At 37.7% G+C, this 18,255-nt stretch overlaps 1 protein-coding gene across 1 annotated transcript in view; it reads right to left on the reverse strand.

The window, feature by feature from the left end:
• RFX4 (regulatory factor X4) overlaps positions 1–18,255 on the reverse strand; it is a 95,975-nt gene that overhangs the window by 18,212 nt on the left and 59,508 nt on the right. Inside the window, exons 12-15 of the mRNA XM_074901152.1 lie at positions 15,030–15,124; positions 13,439–13,556; positions 6,530–6,649; positions 5,079–5,240 (exon numbers count right to left, since the gene is read on the reverse strand). Of these exons, the coding sequence (XP_074757253.1) occupies positions 5,079–5,240; positions 6,530–6,649; positions 13,439–13,556; positions 15,030–15,124 (495 nt within the window). The remainder of the gene's footprint in view (positions 1–5,078; positions 5,241–6,529; positions 6,650–13,438; positions 13,557–15,029; positions 15,125–18,255) is intronic.

Here is an 18,255-nt window from a genome sequence, read left to right on the forward strand (position 1 = left end):
AGTCACCAAATATCTTCATTTGACAACAAGAGAAAAACTGTTTTGAAAATATCAGCAACTTGTCTGCAGAATATTTTGGTGAAACTTTTCCATTTCAAAAGTTCAACATATTTTTCTAGTGTTATTTTCCAAAAGAAAATTTGAAACTTTTTTCAAAACAGGCCTAAATTCAAAAGGCAAAAACAAAGAGAAAAGAAAGAAAAGAAGGACAACAAAGATGGTGAAATAGCCAAATACAAATTTTAAGGTAACATTACTGGTTTTTTTCACTTTTTAAACTCACTATAAAACAAAAGTTTTACTTTGACCTGATTTTATTTTTTCCAAGAAAAAATTTGGCCATTGAGCCAAAAAATCTCATGACCTTCCTAGCTCTAACAAGAAGTGGTAACAACAGAGCCAAAAGATCTTTTGCATTTTACTAAATATGGTTAATTTGACTGGCCTCAGCCACTGTGACAGTTTCCTTTTTTTTTTTTTTTTAATAATACTAGGGATCTTATCTCAGTCTGAGGAAAATGAGTCGGTCCAGTACAGCAAGTTGTTTCATGTGCTCCCTGTGGGAAGTCAGACTCCTTGGATGAGAGGACTTGGCCACTCCTGGCATTCAAATCTAACTGGCAGCTACTTCAGTTCAATTTTAAAATAAATTTTTAGAGTGTAACATGCTTTGTGTCTGTCCAGACAACACAGAAACAAATACAGAGAATAGGTCTTGCACTGGAAGAGCTGTGAATATCTTTGTTTAATTTATCTAGCCAAGAATTGTCCTCAGTACTACAGGATAGTACTTCACACAGCTGCTCTAGGAAATAGCCACTTTCTTCTGGAGGTTATGGTTTAGAAGTAAATGTATGTTGGGTTTTACTCCGGATTTACAGAGTGACAGAAAGCTGTTCAAATATTTTTTTCAGGATGTTCTTGGGAATCTACAGCTGCCTCACTTCTCTTTGCCTTTTTGAAAGGGATGCTATTGCTTTCATTGACCTAGTCACAAAGACAGAGGAAGGATAGAAGAAGACAACAGATATATATCGGGTCAGCCAGGATACTGCCAACATGGTGGTGGGTGAAAAGAAGGAATTAGGTAAGTCTGAAAGTTTTTCATAGTTAGCTTTGTAATACCTGCCTATGTCCCAGCCCTATATGATTAACTTCCTCAGCTGGATGCAGAATTGAACTCCAGGAGTTGAAGTTTCTTTTAGATATGACTGAACCCAATTGAACTGCTTTCTGAAATAAGCAAAAACAATAGTGATTGAGCAACATTTTGCTTTGCTTTGTGTTCTGAACATGCCGGATTTGATTAAAACAGGGAAGTTCATATATTATCACTCCTTTTTCTTTTCTCTTTTAATGAAAAATTTGATTTTAAGGACACTAACCAAGAGGCCATCTGACCTGTAGTAGAGCCAAAGATATATGGAACTGCTATCAGTCCATCAGCAGCCCTGTTGTCACTGGCACTATCATGTACACCAGTGCAGAAAGAAATAAAAGTTGCTTCATGATGCTGCCTTTTATATTTGCTTTCTGCTGGACTAAATGACCACCCAGGTACACACAAGACACTTACAGACATGTGTATTATGACTGACAGTAACCAGTACTGTCAACCTCAAGCAATCAGAAATCTGGAGTCAGACCCCCTCATTCTGCCCACACACAACAAAAAGATAATCTTAACTATCAGCTTTAGAAAAAACACAAACCCTTCCATTGGGAAGAGAGAATTGCCTTTTAAAACTGGAACCTATGACTTCTACACTCTGCTTGTTGAACAAGAGCTAATGTTCTCATGTATTTACATGAGTCCAGGAGCTGAAGCTTTAGGAAAAAACCCAGAAATTTGTTGTACTCACACACGTAAATTTGAGAGGTGGTAGCTCTGTGCAAGTATTTCCTATGCCAGATTCCCAGAACTTTAATACCTAGCCTAGACTTGGAAGAACGGTGATCTTAAATGACCATTGCTGACCTGAAGAATTATTTCACACATACATTTCTTGAAACTAAATAGTAAACTGCACAGTTTACTAACATATCAGGAATTACTTACAATTCAGAGTTCATTTCAGGTTGTCTAAAAACCATGGAATTGGCAAATGAGTAATCACAGCTTTAAGAGGGGCTTTAAGAGAGAATAGCATAGTCAGCCATATAGCTATCACTTTTATTACAATATTGTTGCAGTTTGAACAATCATTAATCTGGCCTTTGTGATTTAGAAAGGATGGAGACTAATTATCCTTTAAATGTCTAGTAACTGAACAAAAAGTTTTAAATAAATAGTTAGCTGAGCCATGCCAGATGTTCTGCCACAGAATGCTATATATAGGATTTACCTTTCTTTTGCTTGGTATGATATAATTGCAACAGTTTAATTTGCTGGTTTTGTGCTGACCACTGACTGAAGGCAAAAAGGTTAAAATGCAAGTTTAATAGTTAACTTTTATTGCTAATGCCACAAGCAAGAAAGAGTTAATGATGCTTTAAATTGGAGACTGAGAGCTAGTAGTAACCAATGGAACTAGTTCTCAAGATTCGCAAAGCATCTGCAGAGTTTTACATTGACCTCATAAAAGACACACAAGAAAATCAGTAAAGTGTATGTTATATACATGTCTCCAGAACAGAGGTTCCTGTTCCAAAATATTCTATATATTAATGCCAAAAATCTGTATATGGAATAGTTTGATTATATGCAATACATCTTCAGCAGTCCTATTTTAAAGTATAGCAATTTCCTATAGCTGAAACATGGTTATTTTGTATTACTTCACGTGAATGAATCCTGCACTCCATGGTGTAATGGTCAGCAAACTAAAAAGGTGATCATCTACATGACGAACATGAGAAATGGAGGTATTACAGATTGCCTATTGACTATTGACAAATTTGGCTTGTGCTAGGCAAAAATTATTTTCACACTTGCAAAAGTGAGACTGCACCAGACCATAAGAATAAAATCCAATTCAACCAAACAAAAGTTGTTAGAACAACCTAAAAATGAAAAGCGGGAAAAAACAGAGAGCTAAAATAATGCAAAATAGCTTTCTTGCCTAAGAAGTTCTGCTATGGGAACAACTACATCAAATTCTACTGCCTGTGCTGTGTGTCTTTCAACCATGGTTCCCAAATGATCCTGTTTCTGGCTTCAGACTTCAAAATAGTTGGCCTTGGCCTTACCAGGACATAAAAAATTAGAGTGAGAGAATAAACCAGCCTATAATAAAATAATAAACAACATGAAAACAAAAAGGAATTGTATTTGTAATGTGAGTCCATTCCCTTGCATTACTGGTGGGATTCAGGAGAGAATAGGTAAGATCCGTGCAGTTCCCAGGCCTGCCCAGATCTGCGCCTAAGTCAAGTACCTAAGGCAAGTAAGCTGAAGGTGAAAGTCCAGACAGCTGACAGATAAGTTACTATATAAATATGGAATAAGCTTTGGGTTAATAGTTATGACAGTCACATAGAGTTACAGTCTCTGCAGCCTGAACACAAGTCCCTCAAATCTCCATTCCTGTCAATGCCCCTGGAGAGCACACAGTTCCCTACTTCTCAGTCTGTTACTTCTGGGTACAGTTCTCATCCTAAGTTCTGGTTATAATGTCACAGTGATCCCATTGGGCCACAACGTCTAAAGAGCAAGTTACCCACTAAATCAACGTTTCCAGACTCAAACATATACACCATCTCCAGCACTGCCTGATCCAAAGCCATGTGATCACCTGCCATGTCTATGAATCATGTGTCTCTTGTCTCACTGTTCTGGGGGTAATACCATCCTATTTCCCTCTTAAATACGGTATAGTCTCCAACAGTGAGAAAACCTTGTGTTTCAATGTAGGTACAAATGTTCTTAAATCTCTTTCCACCACAACCAGGCACTGTGCTTCCCTGTGGAGCCTTTGAAAACATGAAAACCATTTGTCAGAAAGATTTATTAGTCCTTTAGCCACTGCCAAATTCTCCAGTGTGGTAAATCATCACTTTCTGACATTCTTTCAAGAAGGTTTTGTAACTTTTCTAGTACGTCACAAAAGTGATAGTTTCCACATTCTGATTATATACCCATTTCACTAAGCAGCAGCAAAGCTGGAATTTCACTGCCTGGAATGCCTTCTGAAAGTCATTCACATTTCTGTCTTTTTTTCCCATGAGTTAAGAAAACGCTCTCTTTTGATCATACAGACAGACTGTCCTGCCCACATAGAGAAGGTAATGAGTGAGTTTTACATTAGGGTACAGAGGATGGTTGCCCATTATACAGAACACACAAGAAGACAGTTTTGTGCTTATTGTTTTCTGACAATCCTGCCCACAAGTTGAAGACCTTTAAGCACAGATTTTTTAATCTGTGGGCCAACCAGAAGACAAATACCTCATGAGTTGCCATGATAAAGTATGCAACTGAAAATAGGCTTCAGACATTTAATTCCCAGTCTCTAACATTGAAAGCTGAAAGTTATCAACGATGTGTAAAACATGCCCAGGAGAAACCTGTGCAGCTATTTAAACATATTTGTGTCTCAAATATGTTGAAAGATATCAAATTCCCATTTTACCGACTAGGAATTCTTGAACCACTAATGGTTCAGTATTTTGAAAACCTCACTAAACCTTAAAATATCTTGCACGTTTCCTTGAAGTAGATAAAATTTTTCAGAGAGACTGACTGCCCTTAAAGTCATAGAAGATGCTCAGAAGTGCTATATTCATAAATAATTATTTTGGGGCATTGCTAAAAATTTTAATAAGTGGACTGATTTTTGAAACCATTTAGAAATAAAGTGAAAGGTGTGCTCTTCTGAAGGCCTCAGCTACCGAACAGATTCTGATATGCTGAGGTCTGGGATCTCCTGTTAGGCCTTTGGACTCCAAACATCAGATCTGTTTCCTGTTAGATTACACATCATGTTTGGATACAGTGAGAAGGCATAACTGATACTTTAAACAGATTTCTGTCTGGGAAGGCTTCTCATCTCTTGAAAGCTGGTACATCAGGCTCAATTTCAGGTCACCAACAGCAAAAGCCATTTTCAAGCAGATCCAACTGCCATACGCCTACCTACCTGTTGTAGCTGCTATGACACCGTACTCTGGGGACTGATTGCTGACAGGCGAGGGGGCAGAGGGCACTTCCACTGAGGTGGCAGATTTAGCTGGGGAGAACGGCACTGGGGAGGGAGTTGGAGGAGCTGGTTCACTCAGAATAATTTCTTCTCGTAGTTCTGCTGCAGGATGAGAGAAAAATCATGAAACATAGTTAAAGATAGAGTCAAGAAACACTGAGGAACTACAAAAATTAATGCAAGTAGTTAAGTTCTGTAGGCTGTATTTCAAGAAAAGCATAGCAGGAATCACAAATCTTTGGAAGAGTACCTCTGTAAAATTCAGCATTATAACCTTCAGTGTACCTTCATAAGACCTCTTACAGGAAAGTGCTATTTTTCCTGTTTTATAGATAGGAAACTCATGCACAGACAGCTTCAGGTTTATATTCCTGTAATATACTATTAGATACCTAAAATTAGGAGTCCAGTTTGAGTCAGACACTCCTATTCCTTCTAGAGATATTGGAAAGAACCAGGAATCTCCAGGGGATTCCAGTGACTTTTGGCTATGACCTTCTCTCTTCTTTGACTGAAGAGGGCAACACTCTGGATAGTTCTAGCTGCTAAAGCTATGTGAAAAGTACACAGCGATAAGCAACTTGTTTGTCACAAAAACAAGAGGCTATGGTAGGGCAATAAATTAAATCCAGGTCTTTCAATCTAATCATTGAAATCAATCTAATCATTGAAATGTTTTTCCCATAAATCTACAGGGTGACAAATTTAGCCACAGCTAAAATGAAGGGTGGAATGTTCCAAAGGTGACAGAGGGGTTTAACTTAATGGGAGATGCAAATGAAGGTAGATCGCTGAGGATCCCTTATTACAGAGGGCTGCCCTGAGCAGAGACACTAAAGACAATCTGTGTTCACTTCTGTTCTCATGAGTCAGTGCAGAGTGAGCAAAGCAGGACTCGGAATCTGCCTCTGTACAGGCACTTAGAACATAACCGCACCAGAAACAATAGCTTTGTTTTTTGCCTTTTCTCACTTCTCTCATCTCTCCCTCTTATTTGGACTGGTAAAATACATTAATATCAGTGAATTTATTTAGTGTTAAACCAGGGTGAGAGCAAGAATCAAGTCTGGGTTCACTGAAATATAGTGGTGGCTTAAGCAGACAGAGATAAAAGGCTCAGTACAAAAATTTCTTACTGAAACACCAAGTGTGTGCTTAGGAATGGGGTTCAGACACCCAGAGTCGCATCATGAACCAGGCAGGCCTCTTTCAGAATGTATTAACCAGGGATACCCCCTCACAAATGACTTCAAATCATGATGGAACTGAAAAATGCTTTGCCCCTAGATAAGCATCACTGGGTTATATGAGGATAAAGAAATGCTCTAGCATAGAAAATAGTGAATCCAGTGGAGCAAACCAACAAAAGATCAATAAAAGAACAAACTCACCTGTGCTTCCTTCTCCTTTCATTGCCCTCATTAGCTCATTAGCTCTCTCCTGACAATGGAGTGATTCTAGCAGGTACAATACGTAGTCATCAAACATCAAGTGAATAAGGTGAAAAGACCCTGGTAATAAAGTGAACAAACAAAAAAGCCATTGACTGTCTCAATACGCTCATTAAACCAATGATTACGGTATTGAACACAAACAGTACTGAGTAGGACTGCCTCCATATACTACTGTCACTGAAGTATCTCTCTTACTCAAGGTAAGAGAGGTCAAGGTAGAACTGGGGACTAGCGAACTCTGTTCACTCCTGGATTTATACAGGCTTATACAACCATTTATTGTGGTTTAGGGTGCAAGGAGGCTGCCTAGGTGAGAGTTGGGACTAGACGGAGTTTTCTTCTCCTCTATTAACACTGAACCATTTAGACAATTACACTACAGTGGAATTGTTTCCTTTTATGTAAAGAACCAGATAAAAGTTTCTGTCATAAATAGAATCCTGAATTGGCTGCCTTAATTGACACATGCTGGTATGAATTTTCTGAAATACCTCTGTCACTGGACAAAGAAATGAGAGACTAATCAACAGGAAGGTAGAAACAATCTTCCAGATCTCCTGATGGTATATATCCAGTGCATTGCCTGAACTGGATGAGGCATCCATTAGCTGCCAAACAGAGGCATTAGCAGCAATTATGGATGTCTTAGATGGAAAGACTTATCCCAAAGCTTTGCTCTGTCATACTTCTCCTCCTACATTATCTTTTCCTAATTATCAGTTTGAACTGTATCAGCAGCATAATATTTGGCCTGTTTCTGTGTTTACCTCGGAAGATGCCATGGGTACTATCTCTTAACTGCCATGACAGGAATGTGAAAAACTTAAGGGCTAAAAGACTAAAGGACTTAAGGGAATAGTATGAACAAAAGAAAATGCAGGGAATGGAGTCAAAAACCACTTTGAAAATTAATAGTAAAAGGAGATTATATGGATAGCTATCTGCCACAAATCCTCAAGCAAGATTTGAGTACAGATGGAGAACTTGCTAATGTTGTTAAGAGGAAGGACTGGGTGATGCTGTGGGCTAGAATAATGGAAATGAAATTTAATAGCACACTGTAAGAAGTTCTGCCCTTAGAGATTTATATCATCCTCTGATTTATATACTTCCCCTGTAGAAACAGAAATATTAATACTGTCACACAAGGCACTGGTGAAACCTCACTTAGAATATTGCATATAACTCTAGTCACCCACGGTCAAGAAAAATTAGTACAAGTTGAAACTGGTATGGAGGATGCGGGAAATGGATAATAGACTTTAAATGACTAAAAATGCACGGCTGGCTTCATTTTGCAGAAAGGAAGTGAGTTGCTTCCCATAATTTATAAAGGATACATGTCAGGGATGGTGAAGAAATGTTTGCCCTAGAGCACACATAGACACAAAAATAGATGTGTAAGAAGAGACCATAGATGCATTTCAGGGGAAAAATAGAGGAGCAAAGAATCAGAGCCAAGACATTGTGTAGTGTCCTCCTGAAAGGAATAATATTCATCTGCAGGAGAAGACTGACAAGGATCAAAATAGAGTTTGGTCAGTTTATGCAATAGACTCCATGACACAGAGTACCTGTAATAGCTCCAGACGAGATTTGATCATACAGTGTTGTTTTTTTAAAAATCTCCTACGTTTATTTAAACTTGCACAGAATATTTAAAATACGTTCATATAAGTCATTATGTAACTCTGGCAACTGCAAATGAGGTCAGGTTAAAATAATAACCAGTCCAGCAGCTGGCTTAAACCAGAGAAAGATCAGCAGCTGAGAGGAAAACAGAGATCAACTACTGCCAGACAAAAACAATGCCTCATCTAGATATGTTCTTTCTGAAATTCCATTACTGCATTTTGAGGAAAAACACTTCCATAGGAAAAAGAGGCAACAAATTTCAAATTCATAATGATTGGTTTCTTCACAGGGAAGTTAGGTTTATCTTGGAATACTAGATTTTACCACAACAAAGCACAACTACTCCTACTCTGACATCTCTACTCAAACATACTTGAAGGGCAGAAGAAGTGGTTTGAAAGACCCTATGTCCTCATACAATTCTAGCTGGCAATTCAGCTTTCAAAGCGACTCTGAGCACATTCTTTTTCTTTGTGACCTGGATGGTCTTTGTGTTTCATTCTCTCACTCCACCCTGCATGGCTTCTGTCGTCACTGATACGAGCTGAGCACACACACTGGGAGGTGAACACGTGCCTTTGTGTTCTTGGGCAAGGCAGCACAGCAAAAGGACATACATGAATGCAACACCTTTGCTATGGGGAGATCTTTGGCTGTTGGTGAACTGGAAGCATTCTGGTTTTTATTTGTTTCGTGTATCTATGCAAATCAAAAAGGTAATACGTTTGCCCAGCCTTGCAAGGGTAAATAGTAGACATCTTCACTTAACTACTGCAGAGAATTTGGTTTTAGAAATCTTTTGGGCTCAAGGTCTTGGTAAATAAAATCCTATTCAATTTAGCAGTACAATAAAAAGAGTAGACCTGGCTGATCACCTTGTTACTGACCTAGGATTGCCCCAGTAGAAACCTAGATGATCAAGAATCTCCATAAAATGCTCGCTCTTCTTCTGACTACAGCTTTTTAGTGGAAAGTTTCTATTGACTTTAGTGCATTTACTAGTAACGGGTATTTCCAAGTAAGAAAAACAGGCCTAAATGCTAGCAAACTTCATGTGATGGTATAAAGCTCAGAGTATTTAGTGTTTCTGATCAAACTTTTTGCTCAGCTTTTTAATTAAAAAAAAAAAAAAAAAAGGGAAAGTTGCTTGTAGTTTCATAAAAATGTTTGGAAGTGCAAACCCTAAACACTAAAATGCTAGCAAGCAAATGACAAAACCCCAAGATTTGCTATTTTTAAAAAATGTCTTTGTTTTTGGGGGGTCTAATGCTTTATTTTGAAGACTTGGGGTTGGCAATACTGAATGCAGCATTTAAAAACACTCTAGTGCTCTTGACACGCTTTTGAATTTCTCTCTTCCTCTCCTATTATTTCTCCCACTGTGTATTTTTAAACTCTGTATAGAGTTTTTGAGCCCAGAATTTGCGTGAAAGACACTAGACAAACAAGTTGTTGGTACTGAATGAATGCAATATTTTTACATTTTTAAATGAGGCAAATGAAATGTAAGCTATAGAGTGAAACGAATATCAGGGCACACATTTCAGCTACACAGTGAACAGCTTTTCAGCACAATGTACAATAATTTATTCTGTGTTTGCAAACTACTGTGTTTCACATGAAACTATTTGGTTCTTTCAAGTATATCTTTAAGTATTGAAACACATCCAGTTGTGGCTGGAAAACCATACACTTCTTTAGGAAGAGATAAGAAGTTATTCAAAAGACTGTAGTTACAATAATAAATATCATTTGGCTCTAATTTTCAGGAGTTAACAGAAATCATGAAAATTATTGCCCAGTTAATGTACAGTAAGTATCAGCGGCTATTAACAGCTAGAGCAATTATGTGTAAGTAGCAAAACAACAGTGAGATTTCCAGATCTGGAGAAAATCATGGAGCTTCTATTACTAATTAGTTACTTTATACACTGGATGCATTACCCAAACACTGCCACCAACTGTGCCTTTGATATGCATAGACAGGAAGGAGGGAGGGAGGGAGGGAGGGAGGCAGAGAGAAAAAGGGAGAGGGAGCAAGAAAGAGAGGAGCTTTTTTCTGCCAAGGATTGTTTCAACCTGCCTGTGCCACCATGCTCAAAAGCTTTGCAGAATCAAATCTCTCTGCTAGCCAGTCCAGTGACAGGTATTCCAACTCCCTCCAATCAGATTTCTGTATCATATATTTCAAAGATTAAAAAAAATACCTTCTTGTATATAGTAAAGATCCCATCATTTAACACATTATTTTACTTCTTTTAAAAAAATACACTGTGACCATCTGAGTCTATATATTGCTTGAAGCAGGAAAAAATAATTAAGAATCAGTCCACTGAATCAGTTTCCAATGCAGTAAAAATGCAAAACTTTTTATTTAAGAACAAAGCTATATAGATGTAAATATTTAGAACAGTAAATTAGTCTTTGTTTGTCTCCATAGAACTCACTATAAATCCACGTGTTATTCTGAAAGGCTAGAAGGAACTGTGTTAAATAAAGCACAGAAGAGTTTCTGCCATCTAGCTCTGAGCTGTTTACATTCAGGGGTTATTCTTTTGGAACTTGCTCAAATGGCCTTGCAGTGAAAGAGTAGCATCATTAATACAAATTATTACAAATTTGCATCCATGGCTAAATAATATTTGGGACATTTTAAGGGAAACAAGGTAGGGATAGCCCAGGCTTCTTCCTGATAGGATGAGGATTTGGTTTCAGTGTCATTCTCCCCCTTGAAAACCTGAAGGCTCAGATCTCCTCCTGCCTCCACTGGAGTTGCACCTGAGCAGGGAAAACTCCACCATGTATAAATAAGGGTTAGAATAGGGACTAACCAACTCTTGACACACCACCTACCAGGAAAGAATCTACCTAACAGTCTGAACACCTCTGCAGCTCAACAAATGGTTATGTGGTTTATGCAAAGTGAAATAATTTCAACATAAAAGATGAGAATACCCTCCCACAGGACAAATCCCCTAGCCCTTTGGTTAGACATCTTTTTCTGGCAGTGATTAATACTGCTTCAAGACTGCTGAGGCAGGCAACTGTGGTCTAAGCACCAAATGTGGCAGATGCAAAAGAATTCTCTTTGAGTTTACTTTTTTAAAATAAAGACTTCTGAATTTGATAAAAAACCCAGGCTACCTCAGCTTCGCACTGAGCACAATGGTGTTCGTTTTTTTTTTTTAACTCTTGCTTTGGCTACCAAATTGAAAAGCAGTTATTGATCCAGTTCTACTTATAACACCACATACACATGAAAAATGCATCAGCTATGACCAGTACATTCTTTCCCTGACTGTAGTTACATATGAACATATCAAGTTCATGTTCAGAGGTGTGTGTCCATATAAGAAGGAGAATCATGCATTTGTACACACATTTATACTCAGTGAACTAAAAAGACAAAAACCCTCCAAAATTATACAAACTTAGCTGAGCAGTTAAAGTTCTCAAAAACGAGAAATTCAAGAGTCAAATTTGTAAAAAAGACAACAAGTAAGTTATTTTGGTAGATCTGAAATCTTATATTGTAGTGGGTCCTAAACTCGAACCAATTAATAACTCTCAATCTTCTCATTTACTCACTACATGCCAAGTTAATAAATGTTTCCGCTATATATAATAACTATGAAATCACAGCTGTACAGACCATTCAGACAACTGGTGGTCTAATAACTATTTGGGGAATCCCCATTTGATTAAAGATGTTTTGGTGATTGATGCTCTGAAACGGAGAATGCTTGATTAGGTTACAAACATATCCTGAATAGGATAAAAATACTGGGGTAATGTGCAATTCAGTACCAATAAGGTATCCTTCGGGGAAGTTTAATGTCAGCATTTCATGACTTGTAACAGTGTAACCTCAACACTGCACTAAGGCAGGATGTTTTTTCGTTTGTTGGGTACCCACCTGTTTCACAGGTTGGGATTAATGTCTGCAGAGAGAAGTGCCCCAACTCAAAGTGCTAAAAACCAAAATTCAGCATTTATTCAACACTCATGTAAAGGGATTTCTGAACATTGGGAGAAAGTATACTGTTAAGCAGTATCAGCTACTTTTATGCCCACAACAAAAGAAAAGCTGCAGTGACTCAAAGAGAAAATGAGTCCTAGAGGAGGTGGAAAATAGATGTGACCAGGTCACTGGTGCTGAAAACACAAGTTAGCAGATGGAAATTGTGATGGTCCTGGGGATGATCTCTATCGTGATGGCTAATGGTGACTCACTAATACCTGTTTGGAAAACTCTTTACAATGGGAAACAGTGAAAGTAGTTTCATATTAAAAATATAAATACAGATCATATTGTGTTTCTCTCTGATGGTATCTGAATTTATACTATTAAATTTATGCTGTTAGATGGTTCTAATAGCATAAAGGCTATCAAAGCTCAGCTGGCAGAAAACCTTGCAGTTGTTCCATGCAGTGCTTCATAAATTCACTCATTATTAATCTTCTACTAACATGTTTGGACAAATATGCATTTATAAAAAACAACCTTCATGCAAAATCTGGTTCCAAGTGACTGTGAATGTTCATACTTATGACACAGCTGTCCATTTTCAATCACTTCTGCTTTTAACTGATTTTAATCCTAACTGTTTGTACCCCAGGATTCAAGACAAAGCCCTTTTTGAAACTGTAGAAAAGCAATATGCGTTTTCATTTAAAAAGTAAAAGTCTATTCTTCCACCCTGACTGAATTCTAAGAAAATGGAAGAGAATCTGTTCAGGGTACAGAAACACACTCATTTTGCAAAGACTAGTTTAAAATGCTATGTATTTTAAAAGCAGAACTGGTAAACAGGTTACCCAGAGAGCTTTTCACCCACTTCAGTGCAAAGTCATCTCTTTTAGCATAACACGTGGTCAGAGTGATTTGGGTAACTGGGATCACTTTGCACTGAAGTGCATTAGGGAATGCTCTGGTAATCAACTCCTCCAGCTGACCTGCGACTGATAACTCCAGCAACTGGGTAACAACAAACACAAGGAAGTAGTAATGTTTTCAGCTCCCCTGGCTAAATCTTGAAGGCAGACATCTGTCTGAGCATTATTTCCGAATGTCAGTAGCCCCAACTGTTTTGTTAATAGAGCCCTGGAAATGTGAAAACTGGTTATGTTTTCTTTTAAACTGCACATCAGAAGCCAGGATACAGAATTTTTTGATTGTGGCATGCAATTATTACAACAAAATGAAAGTACCAAAGCTGGGTGCACTGTGCAAAGTCATGTCCCGAATCACTCGAGTGCCAAAACAGGACCACATCAGGAGGAACTGCTGAGCTACTTTCTTCAAAGAGCCTTGTCTCTTGGCAGCTACCTGCAAGAAGACAGATATATATGACATGGAGAAACTTATTTCTACCACCTCATACAGCTGATTGATGCACATAACTGTCTTCTTTTTTTTTACTGAAAAACTACTTACCTTTATCTTCACATTAAAATACACACTAAAAATTAACCCCCCTCCAAACACCAAACCACAAAACAAAACAAAAAGTTACAGAAAGCCACCTTCAGAGCCTTCAGAAAGAGGAAATCTTAGAGTATTATTCAACACCAAGACTGAATTTCCTTTATAAAGGACTGTCAAAAAATTGTTCTGATCTTCTTAACCTAATTACTTACATGTTCATTCTTGCTTCTTAGTCAAGGAAGCAATTTATAATCCAGAATGCTTGCTCTATACTGAAAATTTATATTAATATTTCAAGTAAAGTTTACTACTGAATATAAAAATTTTTGTTCCTTCATGGTTTTATTTTTATGAATTCACAGTCATTTTACTAGCAAAAATATTTTCCAAAAAGCACACTCTACATATTAGTTCTTCAAAAAGTTATTTACTATAGCCATATATGAGTTAAAGAATCAGGTTCATCCAATTAGCTAATAAAATTCATGTTAAGTTCTTTATAAATATTAACAGTTACGGTCTGAATTTCAAATTGCATTCCACTGACTAAAGGAAAAGTTCAAAAAAGCTATCAAAATATTTCAAGTAATCTAGGGAAGTATCGTGTTTTCTGTATGGATCTTTTGCAGCAGAGAGAGGCAGCATTTTCTTTTTCTGCTTCTTAGCTCTAACAACCGGAATGAAAAGTTGAAATTCTAATTGAACATCCTAATACAAAGCATAGTTAGTGACAGAATTTAAAATGATCAGTCATATAGTTTCATATTCTATGTAAAATTATGGTGATGCTTGATCACTTCTGAAAATATTTTTGAAGATTTGTTAGTAGCTTTCTGCATGCACTTAAAAACCAAGTCCTTGGTATCCCAAATCAGCTCAAAAGGCAACATAAATGTGTCCTTCACTGAATGGTAATGTAGACTTTCTTCCTTATGTTTGAATGCACAGAAATGAATTAGCTAGTTTAAATATCCTTTTCATTAAAATCTTAAAAGGCCAGACTAGATCATGCTTTTTATTTGTACCGTGTAGGTAGGATTACTCTGAACTCATCTCTCTGTACCCCTGAAATACTGATTTGATTGGAAACCTCAACCCTGTTCCATTATTGAATATCATCTTTTGGGACAGAATAGGTAAGAGCAGACAAAAGCAGAATCCTCAATGCGAGCTGTTCTCACACTGAACTTGAAAACTGACAAGATTTTGTCCACTGATGTTTTATTCCTGCTCATTACCAATGACTGTTTTTTTTTTTTTTTTTTTTTTTTTTTTTTTTTTTTTCCCTTTTTTCTATTTTTGCTAAAAATCTAGGACCTGAATAGAGCTTTTAATGCACATCAGTGACTCAGGTCCTTACTCCTGCTTACCAACCTTTACAACACATCTGTCCACCATGGAATCCAGCCACTCGATGTATGACTCAATGGGAGACTGCTCCTCCAGAAGGTGATCAAACTCCTGATACACTGGCAGACAGAGAAAAAATAGCCTACCTTAGTACTTGGATTCCATTTTGAACAAAAGAGAAACAAATCACAAAAAGCTGCCAATAACATCACAAGTTTGCTGTGGTTTTTATAATAGATTGCTTAGCTATAACAAATAGATCTTTCTTGGTGCTAACCCAGTAAGTTTGCTTGGTCTCTTATCTTGTTTCTACTGAAAGTGATGGAGTCATTGGAAGTGGTATTTTAATGTGAGCAAATCAGGACATATTGTTTAAAATTAATCTTGTGATTTAAGCTTCAGCTGTCTGGTGTGTCCGGAAGTGAAACGTTTATGGTGTTCTCTACGAAGAGTGCGAAGCTAGGCCTTGACCCTGGTGATGAAAAAGGTCATGCATGAAATTAATTTAGAAATGCATAAAGAATCTTCTAAGCACCAAGTGGATGAGTATTGTTGATAGGGCTCTCATCTATATAATGCTTTAGTTGCAAAAACATGATTTAACTGCTGCAAATCATCTATTTGCCATGCCAGACATACACACACACACACACACACACACACAAAGATTTTCCGTAAACTTCTACTTCTTCAAAACAAATTGCTGTCAATGCACAAATGCTATACTTAATTTTTCAGGAAGAGTTTCAAAAAGCAACCTGTATACTCTTTAACCTCTCCCAAGTACACATGTTCATATTTTAATATGGAAAGCAAAAACAATCAAGTCGTTCAGCTGCAGCTCTTAAAACTGCAAGTCTCTGAGAATCAATGGCTGGAAAACAAAGAAACATGCGCTTTGACACCTTAAGAAACTGTTCTTCAACTGAGCTAAAATAAAAAGCTCAGTAAATCAGGAAGAAAGATACTTTCTACCTGCTGTGTTACAGGATGATGTCAATGTGCCATGCATTTCCATTTATGCTTAATTATAAATAACAGGAGAAAGGAATTTCCCACCATAGAAAAGGTAGGGAGGCAGGTGGAGGAGGCAAATCTTAAAGATGATAGCTAGGGAAGGGAACCAGAGAGGCTATCCAACAACAATGCAAAGAACAAGCTCCCTGGTCTCTAAGCTGGATCAGCAAGATGAGCAGGAATGCATTTGCTTGACACCTGACTATAATTTTGCTTAATTTAGGATTGCAAAGGCTGCATGGTGAGAAACATTAGTTGGGGAAGAAGGGAAATAATGACATTTGGGCCCCCCTTATCTTGTTTCATTGTTCTGTTGAATGGGCAACCTCCCTTTATTCAGAACAGGATCACAGAGAAATCTAAATGTTGTCTCCTTACCTGAGTGCTTGGCTGGACAAAAACTGACTGATACAACAGATGAAGTAATTCATATGCCGTGCAAAGAGGGGAGCAAGAATGGAAAAACAAAGCAGCTGCCTGCTTTGCTGCTGGAGCAATGCAGCTGTGTACAACAACCTACTTGAGAAAAGTAATGGTTTAGCCTTTAATGACTTAAAAATACTTCAACAGGATCTGAGAAAGAGGGAATAAAGAAGAAACCATGTCAGACAAAGCTACCATAGCAGAGCAGGAAAGAGATTCTCTTATACCCACTGATTTTTCTGTTTCTCTCTAAGCTTGCATATTGGCTTATAAACATTTATTTTTCCAGTTACAGTAGCTGGAAATCATACTTTCTTGATTACTAATACCAAGAATGTGAAAGTAGGCCTTTACTCTATATCATATGAGTCATACAGAGTGTGATCTTTGAAAAGATCTTTGGCCAAGTAAAATAAACATCAAAGGGTAAAAAAAATTAAGGTCTAGAATAATCTCTATACATATCTGCATATCTCAGTGGAATCCCATCTCACTGATGAACATTCACACTAGATTACCATTTCTGAGTAATCACTTATTGGACTATATGGGCCTAAAATATGGGAAAATGTGCTCAAATCCATTAGCATTCAGGAAAATTCCATTTGATTTTATTACAATTAAATTTGTATTTAAATAACTAGCACATATACAAAAAGCTTTCCTAAACAGTAAGGATCTTCTGAATGAGAGCCAAAACTGTTGCTGCTACTAGGGATTACAACTTTGAGAACTCTCTTTTTTGTCCAGTAGGAGGATGATGGGTAGATATTGAAGACATAATAAATGACAGAAGGATGCACCCAGCTTCTAGACTCCAGTCTCACTATATGCTACCACCCCTGCTGCCATGTCAAGTTTCTCTCTTCTCATAAAGGGAAGAGGGCCATGTCGGGAAATGAACCAAGGGTTAAGGAAGAGAGGAAAGAGTACCAAGCACTTCTTGCTTGAAAACAGAACTAACAGAGAGTACAAAGCCTGTCCCTAAACTGAGAAGACTTCTGGTGTTAACATGGTGGGATGAGTGCCAAAGTCAACCTTGCAGGGTCCAGTGTACATGTGAAGCTATCACCCCTCCTCTTCCCAGCCACTCACTGAAAGAGGTACCCCACTAGCAAACCTACCCTTGCAGGGCTCCCACGAGTGGTTGCCTGGGTTGCTCCCCATTAAGGCTGGTTCTGGATAAAAGATGGCTGGTCCTCCTCAGGAGAGAGATTGCAATACAACAGGTGGGTTCACAGGGAAGTGAGGTTATGAACGATGATAAAGACAAAGCTGGTCACCTCTGGTGCCTCAGAGGGACAAACTTAGTGTGCTTAGAGTTACACCTAAGCTTACAACCACGCACACTTGCTGGACAATGCAAGTTACATTGTATATTTGAAAAAGATCTTTGACTCTAAAACCAATTTGCCAACATCTCCAAAGTCACTTTTCAGTTCATGCCCTTACTACACTAGGCAGAATCTAAATTAGCCAATGAGCTTGCTCGATATGGGACTTCTACTTACTCATAAAAGCTCAGGGTGAAATCTTACCTCGTCAAATGATCTTGTTTGTGAAAATGGAGTGTAAAATGGAGCTTTTTATAAATCAATGTTTACAAGGGACTCAAATACACAGCTACTTTAGTGTCAAAGCCATTCAAAAGACAACTCTCCTGCAGTTCTACAGCAGGACTTTATCAGAATCAATGGTTAACTCATGGGTTTAGTTTGCTCAAGTTCAAGGGAAAAAATCCTCCTGAATTTGGGTGCAATTTTTGTGCCATTGGCTGTTCTGGATACTAGAAAGAAACTCGTTAATGGAA

Source organism: Athene noctua, chromosome 3, assembly GCF_965140245.1.
Source record: "Athene noctua chromosome 3, bAthNoc1.hap1.1, whole genome shotgun sequence".
Classification (NCBI taxonomy): Eukaryota; Metazoa; Chordata; class Aves; order Strigiformes; family Strigidae; genus Athene; species Athene noctua.